This window comes from Pezoporus occidentalis, unplaced genomic scaffold (assembly GCF_034315485.1).
Source record: "Pezoporus occidentalis ecotype Australia unplaced genomic scaffold, CSIRO_AGI_Poc_V1 ctg31, whole genome shotgun sequence".
Classification (NCBI taxonomy): domain Eukaryota; kingdom Metazoa; phylum Chordata; class Aves; order Psittaciformes; family Psittacidae; genus Pezoporus; species Pezoporus occidentalis.
The window spans coordinates 3,405,920-3,423,717 of record NW_026915052.1 but is presented as its reverse complement, the minus strand read 5'-3'; the positions used below and the strand labels follow the sequence as shown (position 1 = coordinate 3,423,717).

General features: G+C 40.0%; 1 protein-coding gene across 14 annotated transcripts in view; it reads right to left on the bottom strand.

Annotated features, from left to right (window-relative positions):
* The window catches only part of WDR20 (WD repeat domain 20), a 50,904-nt gene that overhangs the window by 14,678 nt on the left and 18,428 nt on the right, over nucleotides 1–17,798 (bottom strand). For 10 of the 14 annotated variants that reach the window (XR_009966508.1, XR_009966510.1, XR_009966509.1 and 7 more), the window contains one exon: nucleotides 3,816–3,998. The exons of 3 other annotated variants lie outside the window; for them this stretch is intronic. Coding sequence is in view for 6 of the 11 variants with exons in the window: in XM_062627943.1 (XP_062483927.1) it covers nucleotides 3,816–3,998 (183 nt within the window). In the remaining 5 variants the exon portion in view is untranslated. Of the gene's footprint in view, nucleotides 1–3,815; nucleotides 3,999–17,798 lie in introns of those variants that run through there. One more of the 14 variants, XM_062627941.1, reaches the window with a different exon arrangement.

The following is a 17,798-nucleotide window of genomic DNA, read 5'->3' as shown; positions in this document are numbered from 1 at the left end:
TACTTTCGCTGCTCAGTGTCAAGACTAGGAAGCCTGTCTCCTGTGATTTCTCATTAGTTAAATTAGCCATTTTGTACTTGAGAGCTGAGGTATGTAACAATCTGGGCTTTTCCTCAAATGCAGTAACTTCAGAACAACGCATTCTTAGCTTCTGTTGTGATATTTTAGGTAGTTTGTCATGTGTTCATTGATATTTACTATTCATATTTTAGAAACGATGGTATCAAGTATTAAATAGTTACCTGGTACACACCAAGGGAATACAGTCAGAGAACATCAGCCCAACTGGCTTGCTATAAGCAGAAGTCTTCTCATCATGAAACTACCATTAACACGGCAACACAGCACAGTTTCTTGCTCTCCTGTACTAGAGCAGCTCAACCTGACATACACCCTCTACTCACAAGAGCAGTTTCTCAACTTTTAAACTAGAAATAACATTTTAAGTCCATAATCATGTTAGGCTACACACTCTTAAATACTGTACAGGAATCCTGGAAGTCTGATCATTACTTCAAGGAGAACATGAACAAAACAGAAGACTGCCATCTACAATGAGAACAGATTAGCTCAAGGAGACAAGATGCAGAGAGACTTTAAGCTGTTATGTAGCAACTGACTACGTACAACTCATCCTTTTCTCAACTAGCAGAGCTTTAAATTCAGCAAGATGATAAAAACTCTAAATTTAGCACTTCCTGAAGTTTCAAAAGCTTTCAGCTGGGCTCAGGCACTTCTGCAGCACAGCAGAACAAGACCTGAAGTCAGTATGACCAACAGCTGCATTACAAAAATGGACTGAAAGCAGTACAAAGCAATCAGGGAGGTAACTGGGATAAGGAGCTTATGTCCAGTTTGGTGAAGGAATAGTAAATGAAGGAGCTTCAGTTAAAGTCAGAAAGACAAGGCAGGCCAAGATTATCCTGGTAGCCACGTTTTGCACAAGCTTGAAGGGACAAAATTATAAACATAGGCCTCAAGGAGTGAAAAAACTGAGACAATCAAGAATGGGCATTAAGGTCTGAAAAAGAGCTTTGGCAACACAGGTATAGGAAAAGTATTAGGAAATAAAAATGCAACTTAAGATTTTAGTTAAAATAAACAAAAGAGTAAGATGAAAGAATTATAATTAAATTTGCTAACTTGAGAATAAACAACTACCACCTGAAAACAACTGAATCTGTGAGGCATACTTGGTTGGTTTTGGAAATAAGAAAATGCCACTAATTAAATTCTGACACAGCTAGAAGGAATACTACTGCTGTAACAGACTGATACAGGTAGGCAGCCACAAGCTTTATAGTAGCATGCATATCAGCCTTTCAAGTCCCTACCGTCTTCTATATCAACAGAATTAAAAAGAGTAACAAGTTAAAGCTGCATTAAAGTCTTTGCATTTTAAGTTCAACATAACTTTCTGTGTCATAACAGGTAAAGTTATTTCACATATCACATATGATTAAGTGCTATCCTGATTGCTTTATCACAAGTGACAGTCAAAAGACAGCTTTGGGCTACCTGAATCACCAAATTACTAACAGGCCAGGTGGTGAATTCTATTACCTCCAGCACTCCTACTAAATCTGTCAAAATATATGAACCCTTGTTTAGACGACCTTCTGCCTATGAAGACATGTTTATTCTCAAACACTCAACCCAACAGCCAAGTTCATCTTGAAGCAAACTGGCTCCAACTTAATGCTCAATAATCTTTGAAATGGCTTTTATCTACAAGCCCAAACTTCAAAACACTTCCAGTCCAAACTTCAATACTGTAACTCACAGATCAAAAATACAGAGTTTTAGAATTGGTTCTACCTGCAGATAACATCAGTGTAAAACCCAAGATTTTGTTATTTAACTCTAGCCTACTCTGCACGTGGTTTTGGTAGCACTGAACAAATCCTTATGCTAGCTTTGTAGAAAACAGATAATCTCTTTTACTTTCCACCAAACTGCCAAAGAATGCATTCCCACCACAGGGAAGTAATGCTTCCCAAGAAAGAAAAGACAAGAGTGTTGAATGGAAGCGGCTTCCATGCTTCTATCACTTGTGGACTACCACAAGCTGCATTGCAGACTGTATAGTTCTTTAAACTGTAGACACTAGACAGTAACTAACAAAGGCATATAAACACACACTGGACCTTTATTAAATATTTCATCAGAAGTTCTTCCCAAAGCAACCGCAGTTCAACTACAAGAGTGGGAACTGTTCTGTGATATGAAACTCTAGCTGTTATAGTACTTCTAATGCCATTTGTAATACTTGCACTATTACCATGCAAGGTTAAGTTGAAGCTGTACTTACACAAACAACTTGTTCCCATCCAAATTAGCACTCCCAGTGGCGAGTTTGGTGTGTTTTGGTTTAGGGTGGATTGTGGTTTTGGTTTTTTGGGGGGGGGAAGAGGAGTAAAAGGGGAGTGTGGAAGTGCAGGCAGAAAAGTGTTAGAACAACGCTAAAATGAACATTTCAACTATGTATGCAGAAGTTTCTACCAGAGTACTCTGCAACATTTAGAGAATCTCCAGCACTGTTTCCCACTCGACACAAGCAGACAGAGCAGGTGGGAAAATGCTAGGTAAGAAGAAAAGCACCCCTCTTCTGATCTAGCTGTAGCTACTTTTAGAAATCTGAGGAGGAATTAGCTCTAATTATAAAACATCCCCACTGAGAACAATAGTTCAACCTTCTTTGCACAAAGAGCAAGGCAACACATCTCTCTGAGGGGGGAAAGATATGCTTGCTCAGTTTGAAAGCTGAGCAAGGCTTACCTTTATCTGCAAAGCTTTTATCCAAATTTTAAATAGCTAAAAAAAAAAAAAAAAAAACCACCAAAAAAAAAACCAAACCAAAAACACACCCCAAACCAACCAACAAAAAAACCAACCACAAACCCACAAAACCAAACCAACCACCAAAGCTCTTTGCTATTTGCTATTATCCCCCACAGTTCACCTGCAGCTGGATTAAAACACAAAAGGGAGAAAAAAATCCCTCACACCCCAAAAATACCAATCATCTCCCCCAACCCACCCAAATTCCTATTGCTATCCTCTGCAGAAAGCGCTGTCAAAAGTTGTACCAGTTACCAGATTTCCTTCCTTGTTCGCATCTAGACACTTAAAATTCTAAGAATGCCAGTACTACCAGGTAATGGGAGCCAGTGGCCCGGTAACTAGGCATTAGTACCCCCAACAGTACCCCCTTCTATCTTCTTACCACACAGCAGCAAAAAAAAAAAGTAGATGAAGAGTTTCTTTCAGGAACATCATATGGCTAAGACCTCACAAGCCTTTGGCTTTTTCTATGCAGCATTCAGCTTGATATCTTAGTCTTGCCCATGCAAGCCTATGGGAATCCTTGATACAGACAGTGTCTGCTGTAACATCCTACCCATAAAAATCAGTATTTTCACCTTATTTAATATGTTGACCAGAATATTAATTAAATAGTAAATAAATGTTTTCTTCCTCATTCAGAGCCAGAAGCCTCAGAAACAGGTGACTGCAGAGCACATGCAGCAACATTTAGATCTGCAGACCTTCTTTCTCCTCAGTTAACTGTAATTAACACTAGTCACAGTATTACGCAAACTAGAAAGTCCTAATTTTTGATCTTAACCCCCAAAAATTTCTTCATGAATAATGTTTTTGTGTAGCTATTTCAAGACAATGAAACAGCTGAAAAACAAAGGTGGTGACTGAACAATAAGCCATATAGACAAAGAGTCACCTACAGGACTTTGAGAATCTAGGATCTTTGATACCACAAACACATTGCATGCAACAATGTTAAGATTTCTACTTACTTCCTCATTAAATAATTTGCTAGTTTCTTTTTTAATAGGGTCTATAAGTTGGACCTGGCCTGCAGAGAAGCCCACTAGAAGAGAGACACTTTCTGCTGTGGCTGTTAAGTGATTGAAGTCATGGCATGTAGGTTGTGTTCCTTTGTATATCCTTTTGTCTATTGGTTTACTCAAGTCCGCAGCCTGCAAAGAAAACAAACAGAGTTAAAACAGTTTATCACAATGCATGCATACAACCAGCTCTATTTGCAAATACGGTTTATACTAAGCAATAATTTATGTAGTCACAAAAATCCTACTTTTAGAAGAAACTATTTATCAAAGACATCCCAAGATGTTGTCAAAAGGTCTGTCTTTTCATATAATAAAACACCTCTGTTTTTCAACTTTGCTAAACACTATATCTATCCCTAGCCTTTGCAGGTTGTCACAAACCAGTGACAACCGTTCAGTAAAACAAAAGCTGCAGTGAGTCCTCAAGTCAATATATTCCGAGAAGAGGCATACCATCACAGAGGCAAGTTATCTTCTACTTTCCTACTACCAGCTTTCTCAATATTGAGTACAACCAATTTTGGATTAAGAACAGCATATTTTCAATCACCTGATTCTTCTACTGTAAGTCTATCCTTTTATAACAGACAAACATAAGATATTGGTCTCAATTAAAAAAATATCAACTAGATCCTAGGACAGCATTTTGCTAGGAAAACTGACTCAAGATGCTGATGCTGTGATTATAAGCACATTTTAAGCCATTAAGCTACAAAGTAATTGTGCTTCTGACACTGAACACAGACTTCAAATACAGTGCTAAAATAAGACAAAATGAGTGCTAACAAAACTGAGGAACTTCAATATAAACAACTGAAGATCTGCTACTAAAGTGTCAAAAGAATCAAAAGAAACAGAAAAGCAATTTAAAAATGCCTTTTCAGTTTTGTCACCCATGTTTATCCCCGTATCACTTGTGAAGGCAACCTAACCTTTCATCATCCAGAAATTAAACCCCACACATTTCATATGCAAGATCATACATCAGGTTCAACTTTTGTTTTTTTCAATCCCTATTTACTAGGCTCAGAGTCTATAATTAGAAAGCTGCAGATACTCAACAATATTCCAGACCTGTGATGTAGACCTCAGCCCGAACCATGCTGAACAATCAGAGAACCACAGACTCTCCCAGCCAGCAGAAAACATGAATATTGCCAGGTGTTTCTCCTTCTGAATCCTATCCTTTTCAGCAGCAAAGGATCAATAGGTGGCTATTTTCAGACTGGAACTATACCTTGCTCTTTTGTCTGACTGAGGTTTTATATCACTAGCTTTTGTTTTTGTTGTCCGACAAATTTGGTGCGACTGAAGTTCCCAGTCTTCTGAAATTGTGTGATAATAGATCTAGCAAGACATGAAATTCTGGTAAATTAAATCTAAGCACAGACTTCACCATGCTTGTTATAGCTGTTCTCTGGGAACCAGATGGCAGTGACAATCTGTCTGAATTTAAATGGAGTAAAAATAAACTAATTCAACCCAGAATTAAACAGGCTTCTACTGACAGGGATGCTCCACCTTTTGTTTACATGCAGCTAGCGTTTTCAGTTAAAATATAGTTGTCTCATGGAGATAAGTCAAATCTCCAAACACAGACTCTACCGATCTTGATATCTCTTAATTGAAAAGACAGGGTAGATTCAATGAGCATAAGAACTAGGAGACATTTTCTTTATTTCTGCATAGCAGAATGCTGCTATTGGATTTTGCTAAGAACAAGAAAAGTGCTACTCAAAATCCAACCGTGCCTGGGACTCGGCATTTCATTAGCTCCCTACTAAATACATTTGCTATAGCTATTTCATGGAAGATCCAATTCTCAGAAAAGAGCTTTTACATGAGATCTGAGTCCATAACTGCCAAATCCCAGGATGTGATACTATCTACTGAAGAAGATGTGAGCTGTCACCCTCTCAGAAGAATGATGTACTTTAAAAGAGAACAGAAAGATCTTGAGATTGTTACTGAACATGGAGGTTAAAAAAACACAGATTAGGCACTCTCACCTCCACCTGAGCTGGCAGTAAGCTATCTGCATACTTCCTGTCTCAGTTCCTGTAAGATTTTCCCCTGAAAAGCACTCAGCACTGTTTCAGCCTGTCCACTTTGAGAAGCTTACTCCATTGTGGACGACTTGTGATGAGAGCAACAATTTGTAATCACAAATGAAAGAAGGATGGGGCATCTAATGTAAGGCTAAGAAAAAAATACCAGCCTCCCTTTCAATAAAAATCTGAAGCCATTGAACTGCATTTTAGCTAATGAAAACTCTGGTATTAGCACCTTGGCCAAATGATACCCACATCAGAAGTCTTTTTTTTCCAACATACAGAGTATCTCATGTACCCCTCGGGCAAAGCAACAAGGAATGGTGGTTATCAGGCAACAAGAACATGAGGAATTTCACACAACACCTGTCTAAAGTCAGTGATACAGCTGAACAAATTTGTGTACCCTGGGCATCAGCAGCTTCAGAGTCCTGCCTCGGAACAGATTTAAACTCTCTAGAGAGCCCTATGCTTACTTACAGAAGAAAAACTGGCCAACTTTGCCTTTTAGTTCTTTGTGATAAATTCATATTCTAGAAATAAAATGTGAACCATGTAACTCTTCTGAGGATTTCCTAGTGTCATTTACTTAACTCTTACAGCACACTCTCTTAGCTAGATTAGCCCCACTCTGAAAAAAAAAAAAAAACAAAAAAACCCCAAACAACTAACAGACTAGCATTTGCACATTCACCCTGAATTCATGACTTCCAGCAGAAAGGCAGTCAAATAGAACATCTTAACCACAGTGTGGTAGCCTGACCAGGTGCCCACCAAGGCCACTATATCACTGCCCTCAGCTTGACAGAGGACAGAAAATACAACAAAAGGCTCACGGGTCAAGATAAGGACAGGGAGAAGATCACTCAACAGTTTACCATCATGGGCAAACCAAACTTGCCTTGGGAAACTAGTTTAATTTACTACTAATCAAGTCAGGGTAGGATAATGACAAAAAAAGCCCAATCTTAAAAAAATTTTCCCTTCACCCTTCCTTTCTTCCTGGGTTTAACTTGACTCCAGATTTTCTCTGCCTTCTCACCCACAGCAGTGCAGGTGGATGAGAAATGGGGAATTGCAGTCAGTTCATCACAAGTTGTCTCTGCCACTCCCTCCTCTGGGGGAGGACTCCTCACATTCTCGCCCTGCTCCAGTGTGGGCTCCATTCCACAGGAGACAGTTCTCCATGAACTGCTTCAGCATGGGTCCCTCCCATGGGGTGCAATCCTTCAGGAACAGACTGCTCCAGCCTAGGTCCCCTGTGAGGTCACAAGTCCTATCAGGAAACCTGTTCCAGCACAGACTCCTCTCTCCACACAGCCACAGGTCCTGCAGGAGCCTGCTCCAGCATGGGATTCCCACAGTGTCACAGCCTTCTTCAGGCATCCCCTCTGCTCTGGCATGGGGTCCACCAAGGGCTGCAGGTGGATATCAGCTCCATCAGAGACCTCCATGGGCTTCAGGGGGACACCACACCATGGTCTTCATCAAGGTCTACAGAGCAACCTCTGCTCCAGCTGCAATTGCTCCTGCACACTTTTCCCTCCACTTCTTAACTCTGTTCTCTTAGAGGTGCTACCACCATTGCTGATGGGCTTGGCCTTGGCCAGTGGCAGGTCCATCTTGGAGCTGCTGGCATTAGATCTATAGACATAAGGGAAACTTCTCACAACTTCTCATAGAAGCCACCCTGTAGCCTTGCCACAGAAACCCAATACACACAACTTTAAGTACCAAAATACTAGGAAGAAAATGGGGAAAATAAATAATAATAATAATAAAAATAGTTATGTGAGTCTGAAGCAAATCATTTAAGTTTTCAGATTCCAATGTTTGAAATGTCTGATTAGGATGGGCATCAATAACCTCTGTTCCACAGCTGTATGTAATTCTAAGGTCAAAGCCAGATTAACACCTACCCAAGATTCATTCTTTTTATGTACTATTGATTCAAGACTTAGAGCTTTCATACTAAGATTTCCCAAAGTGAATCATGTTATTTCAAAGTCAGCATTTAAACATCCTTCTCAACAAATTTGATTCCTTCGTGTACCTTTTCTTTCTTAATTTGCACCTTTCTGCAAATTTTAGTTGAATGAAATTTATCATAGATGCTACATTTCCTTCCAAGTTACAAAACATCCGAGTTCAGAAAAATAGTTAGTAATTTATCTCAGATAATTTCAACTGCAGTCATCAAAATGCTCCCTTCAGATACTTAATAGTATTTAATATCACATTTACCAGAAGACTGGCTTTCAGTGGATCACAGCTGTGAGAGTGAGACAAAATATTAGGTCTTTAAGCCTAGAAGTGAGGACAAACATTCAATAAAAATTTTACTTCTGAAAATTGTCTTAAGAAAATCTCTCTTGTCCAGAGAATTAATTGATCTTAAACAGAGGATTACTGGCCATGTACATAAAGCTCTACTGCAAAATAAAAAGAGAAGACAGAAAGAACCAAGACACTCTACTTTTGAAAGCAATTTCCTCAGCATTTCTGGAACTTGGAATTCACAAGTGATTACCCAAAGCTTCAATACTTTGCTGCCCAGGGATTTAATGGTCCCTGGTCTAAAACCAGAACAATTTGAGAAAGCTGTGCTTGTTATAATGCTATACAAGTAACATGAGTAATAACACTAGGAATTGATTTCTAAGTGAACTTTACTGAACTTCACAGACAACTCTTTAAAACCTAGCTGGAAAAAAGAGGCAAGGTAACCCCTGCTGATGCACCTTGCCGTACCCCCTCATGAACAGGGCAGTCTTCCAGGACTGACGTGCTCACTGGATTAGCAAGGACAGGGAAAACTAAACCATAAGCCCCCTTAAAGCTTGTGTATTTTTCCTCCACATCTGCGCTGGTCTTCTTTTCCTTACAGCAGAGCTAGCTGAAGGTCAGAGAAAGCTGAGGAATATGGCAAGAAAGCAGAGTTATGCTAGGCACTTTTGTAGAATTTTCTGGTGGGGTCTATTTTTTCTGTATGCAAGTATTTCTACCAGAAATACCAGCTTCAATATTCACTCTGGAAAGCCCTCTCATTATTATCAAAGGAGTAGATTCCCAGATTATTTTTTTCAATACAAAACATACAATACAGCTCACTTAACATTAGCAATAAAATCATCTGCAGCTATTTCCCAATTGCTTCAAGCTGGTCTGACCCTGCTTTAGGCAAGAGGTTACACTAAACTCTCAGTCTAGTGTAATCCCTGACTAACCCTTAAATCCTAAACTTAGAAACAATCAAAACAGCAGCAACATGGCCACTCCCAGTTTACTTAACAGATCTGGCTTACGTTTAAAAGGAACTTTATGCAGGAAGAAAACTACAGAAACAAGTAAGGCGTCTTTCCCTATGAAGAGTGCTGATGTAGAGAAAAAAATCTGCTTAATTTATATGAGACACACAACAGAAAGTCCAGGCAATGCTTCCTGCAACTACAAAGCCCTAATAAAACACTTCAGTGCAGTTCACAGTGCCAGAGCCAATCTGCAATAAGCTGGCTCCTACAAATATAACTGCATGGCGGCTGACAAATTGCTGACTAACGACCTTAGCTCTCTCAGCGAAAAGTTTAATGTCTGACAAGAACTCATATAAACTCCAGTCAGATTCAAGAACCTTTCAGGTACCGTACAAGTGAACATGCATTCAGGGACACTTCAAAAGCCCCCCCCGAACTTATAAACTAGTCTGAAATCTTCAGGGAATACTTGTAAAGTAAAGGAGTATAAATTCTCTTCAGGATTCTATAAAAAGCCAGTACACAATCGCCATCTGTAAAATTGCTCTATTTACACCTATCTACGAGAGGTTTCTTTAAGGATGGTTTCTTAAGAGCGAGCTGCTTTTTCCATACCTGAATGATGTGCTTAGCTTTAATGGTTGCATAATAGGTGTTCTCTGTGTATACACAGACTAGTTTGAGTGTCTCCCAAGCCTTGCAAAGCCATTAATGCTAGGGACATTACAGGTCTTTATTTGGCAACACTGTGTTCAATGCAACTGCTTTAGATTGCCCACATTTCTTAACCTCAAGAAAATTAGTTTTGCTTCTAAAATCTGGCTAATCTTTCAACTCCATGAATTGAGGAACCAAGAGCTTGACACTCACAACAGCACAACTAGTGCTGGATTTGCTGCCAATTTATATAGGGGCAAGTATGAACTAGAACACATACGTTCATACAAGTATGAACGAGCATATTCATTCACTTTCCCTTATTCCTCACCAATTGAAGGTGAAAGAAACTATGAGCAAGAGATGAAAGCTGCACTGGGCAACATGAACTTTGAAAATTAAGAACTACAAAATTGGGCCCACTGTAGGAAAGGATCTGATTCGAGACTAACTTAAAAAACTGAACGTACACAAGTCCATGGGACCTGATGAAATCCAACAGTGGGTCCTGAAGGAGCTGGTGAATGAAGTTGCTAAGCCACTGTCCATCATATTTCAAAAATCATGGCAGTCAGGTGAAGTTCCCGATGACTGGAAAAAGGGAAATATAACCCCCATTTTCAAGAAGGGGAAAATGGATGACCCGGGGAATTACAGAGCAGTCAGTCTCACCTCTGCCTGGCAAAATCTTGGAGCAGATTCTCCTGGATGGCATGCTAAGGCACATGAAAAACAACAAGGTGCTTGGTGACAGCCAGCATGGCTTCACTAAGGGGAAATCCTGCCTGACCAACTTGGTGGCCTTCTATGATGGGGCTACAGAACTGATGGACAGGGGTAGAGCAGTTGATGTTATCTACCTGGACTTGTGCAAAGCATTCGACACTGTCCCACACGACATCCTTGTCTCTAAATTGGAGAGACATCAATTTGATGGATGGACCACTCGGTGGATAAAAAACTGGCTGGATGGCCGCACGCAAAGAGTTGTGGTCAATGGCTCAATGCCCAGCTGGAGACCAGTAACAAGTGGCATCCCTCAGGGATCAGTGTTGGGACCTGTCTTGTTCAACGTCTTCGTCACTGACATAGACAGTGGGATTGGTTGTGCCCTCAGCAAGTTTGCAAATGACACCAAGCTGTGTGGTTCGGTTGATACGCTGGAGGGAAGGAATGCCATCCAGAGGGACCTTGACATGCTTGTGAGATGGGCTGATGCCAACCTTATGAAGTTTAACCATGCCAAGTGCAAGGTCCTGCACCTGGGTCGGAGCAATCCCAGGCACAGCTACAGGTTGGGCAGAGAAGAGATTCAGAGCAGCCCTGCAGAGAAGGAATTGGGGGCGTTGGTCGATGAGAAAATGAACATGAGCCGGCTTCAGTGTGTGCGCGCAGCCCAGAAAGCCAACTGTATCCTGGGCTGCATCAAAAGGAGCGTGACCAGCAGGTCGAAGGAGGTGATCCTGCCCCTCTACTGTGCTCTTGTGAGACCTCACCTGGAGTATTGTGTGCAGTTCTGGTGTCCTCAACATAAAAATGACATGGAACTGCTGGATCAAGCCCAGAGGAGGGCCAGGAGGATGATCAGGGGACTGCAGCACTTCCCGTATGAAGATAGCCTGAGAAAGTTGGGGCTGTTGAGCCTGGAGAAGAGAAGGCTGCGTGGAGACCTCATAGCAGCCTTCCAGTATCTGAAGGGGGGCTATAGGGATGCTGGGGAGGGACTCTTCATTAGGCATTGTAGTGATAGGACAAGGGGTAATGGGTTAAAACTTAAACAGGGGAAGTTTAGATTGGATATAAGGAAGAAGTTCTTTCCTGTTAGGGTGGTGAGGCACTGGAATGGCTTGCCCAGGGAGGTTGTGAATGCTCCATCCCTGGCAGTGTTCAAGGCCAGGCTGGACAAGCCTTGGTTGAGGTGGTTTAGTGTGAGGTGTCACTGCCCATGGCTGGGGGGTTGCAACTAGATGATCTTAAGGTCCTTTCCAACCCTAACTATTCTATGATTGTATGATTCTAAAATTGGGGCAAAACAATCAGAGAGGAAAACAAGACTGGCTACTTCTAAGACACTGCCTCAAAGGCTTTAGCTTGCCGTCTCTAGAAAACCTCCAGAAAGTGTAGCTGCCAATTTATGCCATTTTTATTTCTATGTTAAAATCCCAATCTTCAAGACATGATTATTATTAATTTGGCATAGGTGGCATATCTTCTATTTTTCTAATACATATTTTTAATAATCTCACTTAAAGTTTAAAATAATTTGCATTTATACCTGCTGCCAACAAAAGTATTTCAAGATTTACTTCCACTTAACAAAACATTTACTCTCCTGAACAACACAGTTCCTCATAAATGGGTTCCTGTATCTTTGCAGAAGGTTTTTTTATAAGTTACAAAGCACTTGATTAAATGCTGAACAGGAACACTTAAGGCATGTGAAAAGAGTTTCTAGGATACTGTGCAAGAACTGCACTGTTCGTAAAAACAGGGACACCACGTAATTTTATTTAACCTAATTTTTTTCAAGTGTTCCACACAATTTCTCCATAACAAACTCTTAAAGATCAGTTTTGTACAAGGCTGCCTGTAAATTTGGGAATCTATTTGATATCCTTCTCCCTTGTAGATTTTACTTCCACTCAAGGCCATAGAAGGCATACATGACTCTTTAAAGGAAAAAAGCATTACTTAATAAGATTTCAGCATTTTTTTCATACAAGAGACAACTATAACCACATACATTAAAGTAAAAGCTCTCATCCAGACAACTGGACATAAATCCACATTTAGGCAAAGATCAACTTAGGTTTCTGAAGCATCCAATACACTAATCATATTCTGTTTCTAGCAGAATTATTCTGAGCACTCAAACAGAGCTAAAAGCATCCACTGGTTTGAAATTAATCTATGTGACATTCACTGAAGCAGTATGTATACAATTGGCAAAATCAAGAATGTGGATGCAAACACCACAAAGAACCCATGTAAAGGACTGGTTGATTTATGACTTAGTATAACAGTGTTATAAACTGTTGGTTTTAAACCAAAATATTTGTCAGTTTACAGTATAGATCATCACATCCTATTGGAAATTACCTAACATGAAAGCAACAGCCTACCTACAGCTCTGGAAAAAGTAGACATTTTTATTTAAGAGTTCAGAAACTCAGAAGGGCAGACTCCCAAAAAAAGAAAAGTCCTTTTTTCCTGAAATCCCCATTACTTCAAGGTGCATATAGAATCAACTCGCTCTTTGTTTCCTTGTAAGACTGGCCAAAGAGCATTAAAGTAGGACAGGAATGTTAACATCTCTGAACTACTGTAAGGCAGGGAGGCTGAGGGAAAGTCAAGTAAGGCTTTGAACCCCTCAACTTAAAAAAAAAACACAAATAAGCAAACAACAAAAAAAATCTCCTCCATCTCCTGAGCAGAGAACACTGCTGCTGCCTCCACCTGTCACAACCCAAAAGAGGTCTTAAGTCACTGAAATTGTTCCTTTAGAAGCTTATTTTCAATTCAATACATTACTCATTTGGTAAAATGAGTAATTTTTATTATGAGACTCAGAGACCTCTTTTTCCCTTTGAAGGTGGTGGACAGCGTTGAATGTAAGCATAGGCCAAGACCCAGCATATTGCCATGATTTGTCCCATCCTGGTATGACCAGGATGACAACACACCTCATTTAAATGTTTTACTAATTTTTCTGGATTTTGCACTTGTTCAGTGGTGAAGTTCCAAAGCACTGGAGGGGCCCACTGGCCTCATACTTGCCCATACTATCCCACACATGCTGCAACTCATGACTGTCCAGCCTCACGGAAAAATCTCTTGATCCTTCTATATTGTCATCTAACCCTAGACAAGACCCGAACTCGACTCTGCTTAACTTTTGAGATCAGATGAAATGGTCGTGGGTAAAACACACTCTGTATGTGTGCCAACATAGTGATCCCCATCACAATCAGCAGGCAGGTCTCAAGGGGTACCCAAAGGCCATTCAAAACCTTCAGAACTCTCAAATGATGCTGTAAATAGTTGGGGGTGGGGTGGGAAAGTAAGGGAATGTCTCCTTCATAGGCTGACCACCCAAGGAGGAGAAAAAAGATGCACAATTGCTAAACATTTCTATTATATACCTCTCAAAGTATAGAAGTGGTGACCACACTGGGAACGCAAGCCAGATCAGTTTCATGATCAATGAGTCTATTGTATTACAGGTCCTGAATTAAACTGAGAATGCTCAAGTTTGTGATTCTGGATGAGTTCATGCTGCATCACCTGGTTTTTACTATGGAAACTCCATTTTAATATTTGGGTTCAGTAAATAATGAAAATGATTTGGTAAAATGACTAACATTTTACCCATAACACCCATACTGACAATACTCCTTTTGAGTAGAAGGCCAAACCACGTAAGTGTGACAGTGCTGTTCAAAGAGCCAGGTCAGACCCAAAGAATTCTTTCTAATGAACTGCCCACAGCCTCCAGCACAGCTCTCCCAGAGCAAGCCTGGTCAGCCTGAAGAGGTCTATGAGCTTAGCATCTCCAAAAGAAATCAAACAGCCTACCAACTCCAGCAAGTAGACTGGAAGCACTCCAAGTAACTCAAGCAATCTTAAGCTGCGCTGTAATTCAAATCATTAAAACTTCAGGGAAATGACATGACATTGTATCTTAGCTTTTCAAAAGGTGTTTGCATCTACATATTTAACTAAGTCAATTTTTACTATACCTGCAGAAGAATGTGTCCATTTCCTCCCTAGAAGCACTCCAATACTTGAAATCACTCTTCACACAATACTGCTTTACTATGATAAAGAGCACAAGAGCTTGAACTTGCTCTTGAGCATCTAAAGAATTACTCAGAAACCTGTACTGAAAAAAAGCTAGCAAAAGCAGTATTTCACAGTTCCTTTTGCAAAGTTCACCTTAACTGTGCGTGTCAGTTAATGACATGATCAATTCAGATAAAAACAGACTTTGATTTCAGTGTTAGGCATTTGGCCACACTAAATCTGTAAACAGGCTGCTTAAACTCAAACAGCTCTGAATATAGCCACTGTATCACACACTCCCAACAGACATGAACTGAATTAGATACTCTATTTTGGTTTAAGCACCCCCCCCACACCCTTTTTTTTTAAACAGGAAGAAGAGAAAAGGTGGCGTGATATCAGTATTATTTTCTCTTCCCAGTGGCTGGTCTACAGAATTCTGGCTTAACAGTGGCTCAGCCTGCTGGATAAAAACCTTTCCAACAGAAACCTTATTCAGAAGCACGTATGTTCTGCATGCAATGAAGACACCTTCCTCCTCTTCTCCCCCTACTCAGCTCTTTTTAAGGATATATGTAAGAAAGAGATCTCACTGTGCAGTTTTAAGTTCAAAACAATGATCTCAGGGCTATTAATAAACCATGGGTGATGGGTCACATTTTTATACCAGTATTGCCCTCCCTGGCTTAAAAATTAAGACACAGATCTAACAGGTCACGGCACATGCATATTTCATAACCATGGACTGCAGAACTGAACCACAGTCAAAGACTTTGTACTCCAATACCATTTATTCAATGGTAGGCAGAAATAAGTTCCAAAAGGAAATTCAAGGAGTTAGCTGCATTAATGGATTGCTGTCCATGCCAGATTTCTTCCAGAAGGACATTTAAATTTATCCTGGGTTCAGCTCTAAGTTACTGTTCTTCTTAGTAGCTGGTGCAGTGCTGTGTTTTCGACTTTAGTCTGAGAACACACCAATGCTTTTAGTTGTTGCTAAGTAATGCTTACTCTGATCAAGGACTTTTTCAGTCTCTCGTGCTTTACCAGTGAGGAGGGGCACAAGAAGCTGGGACGAATCAGAGAGAGGACACTTGACCCAAACTAACCAAAGGGGTATTCCATACCATAGCACATCATGCCCAGTATATAAACTGGGGATGTTACCTGGAAGACCCAGATTGCTGCTTGGGTCAGGCTGGGTATAGATCAGCAGGTGGTGAGCAACTGTACTGTGCATCACCTGTCCTTATTTTTTCCCTTTTCCCACCACTTAGTTTTTTATACTCTCCCCTTTTACTGCCCTTATTATTATTATTATTATTGGTGGCAATACTAGTGGGTTTGTATTATACCTTAGTTATCGGACTGTTCTTATCTCAACCCATTCTTTCAATTCTTCTCCCCCATCCAGGAGCAGGGGGGAAAAGGGAGGGATTGAGTGAGCACCTGCATGGTTCTCAGTTACCAGCTGGGCTTAAAGCACAACAACATTGCAATTAAAGAAGTTTTAGAACCCTTTATAGGATTTCTTTGCATTAACTACTGCGTGGAATTGCAAATATTGCCATATTTTAACACCCACTTTCTGTCCATTATTAACTCAAATGATCAAAGCAAGACATCCTGATAAAGTTAAATATGTGGAAAAAGTACTCGTTCTGAATTTTGTTCCCCTCTGGTTTTACTGAATACCTTCTTGTTCCCAGGACGAGACAATGATGTCTCGCTTTCCTTACATACACAGCACTTATAATGCTTACTAGAATAAGCACTTGCATCCTTCTCAGTATTCCCACAGAAGTTTTCACAGTTAATACAGTTTTCACCATTTCTCTGAACATTTTTGTAATAGTACTTTTTTAATTTAAGACCTGGATGAACACTTAGAGATGCATCTACTGATTTATACAATGCAATATGATTTATTCCATTCTTGTTTCTAATAGTCTTCATTCTATTTCTTACAATAAAGAAAAGCTAGGAATTGAGTACTGATCAATTAACAGCTATCTATAGCAACACCCTCTTCTTTTTGTGTAGCGGTTTCAAACTGACTCAAGTTCTTTCCTCCAGTATGTGCCACCAAAAGCTTAGTGGGAACAAACACTCCTGCTCAGTTACCTAACGTTAGTGTGTCTCCCAAGTTCATTACAACTGCCCCTTGCCAGCTAGTGAGTTAAAATAGTCCACCTTCAATTTCTGCTGCTTTTCTCTTCATTTCTTTTCCTGGTGTTATGGATCTACCACAGAACTCTAAGTTACCATATGTTAAACTTTGTGGGATGAAAGCTATTCAAAGTTTTATTTACTACTGCTAATCACTGGCACAGTTCATCTCATCCCAGGTCCTCCACATTCTTACTTTCGAGTTAAGCCCTAGTATAATCTTACAGATTTTTCACATTCTACCTTTAATTATTAAGTGATCAGTAAGTCCTTCTTAAAGAAGTCAGCAAAAGGCACAGACTAACCTGTCATACAGTATAATCATGACTACTTGTCTGCAGCTCAGCCCCTTAACACTTAAAACTCATGGGAACTCCTGAACACCATTTCAGCGTAATACTACACAGCATTTCATGTTCAAATAACGCCACTTCCTACTTAATCACATCAAGCCTGCCTTCCTTCCCAAGACACCTTGTGCTTGTAGCACAGGTAAATTAATCAGTTTCTCAATTATAACATAAACTGATTTCTCTTAGCCTACAACTATCTAATATAATCCCCAATCTAGACTATGCAATGCATAATGCATAAGGTCAAGCCATATGTTAGGCAAGGTGCACACAATCTCAACGTCCAACTCCAACTCCAGCCTCACTCTTCATAAGCTTTTAGTGTTATCTCTTTCAAGTCACAGATTGGCATCTCTATATAACAGCTTTCCCTTTTGGAGCAGATAGATTTTTTTTTTAAAGATGCATGTAAATATATATCCTAATTTACATTCAGAAAGAGAGAAATAACTGCATGATTTGCACACAAACACACCTATAGAAAACTGTACACCAGTCACATGCAATATCAGATTTTGCCAAGTATACTGACATGACTGCAATATGAAATACTGTGTTCCTAGACTGTTCAAAGACAGCTGATTAAACAGGGAACCTATCAAACTGGAAATCACCCTGTTAAAATACTAACATACAGATCTTTCTTACAGTTAGCAGCCTTGA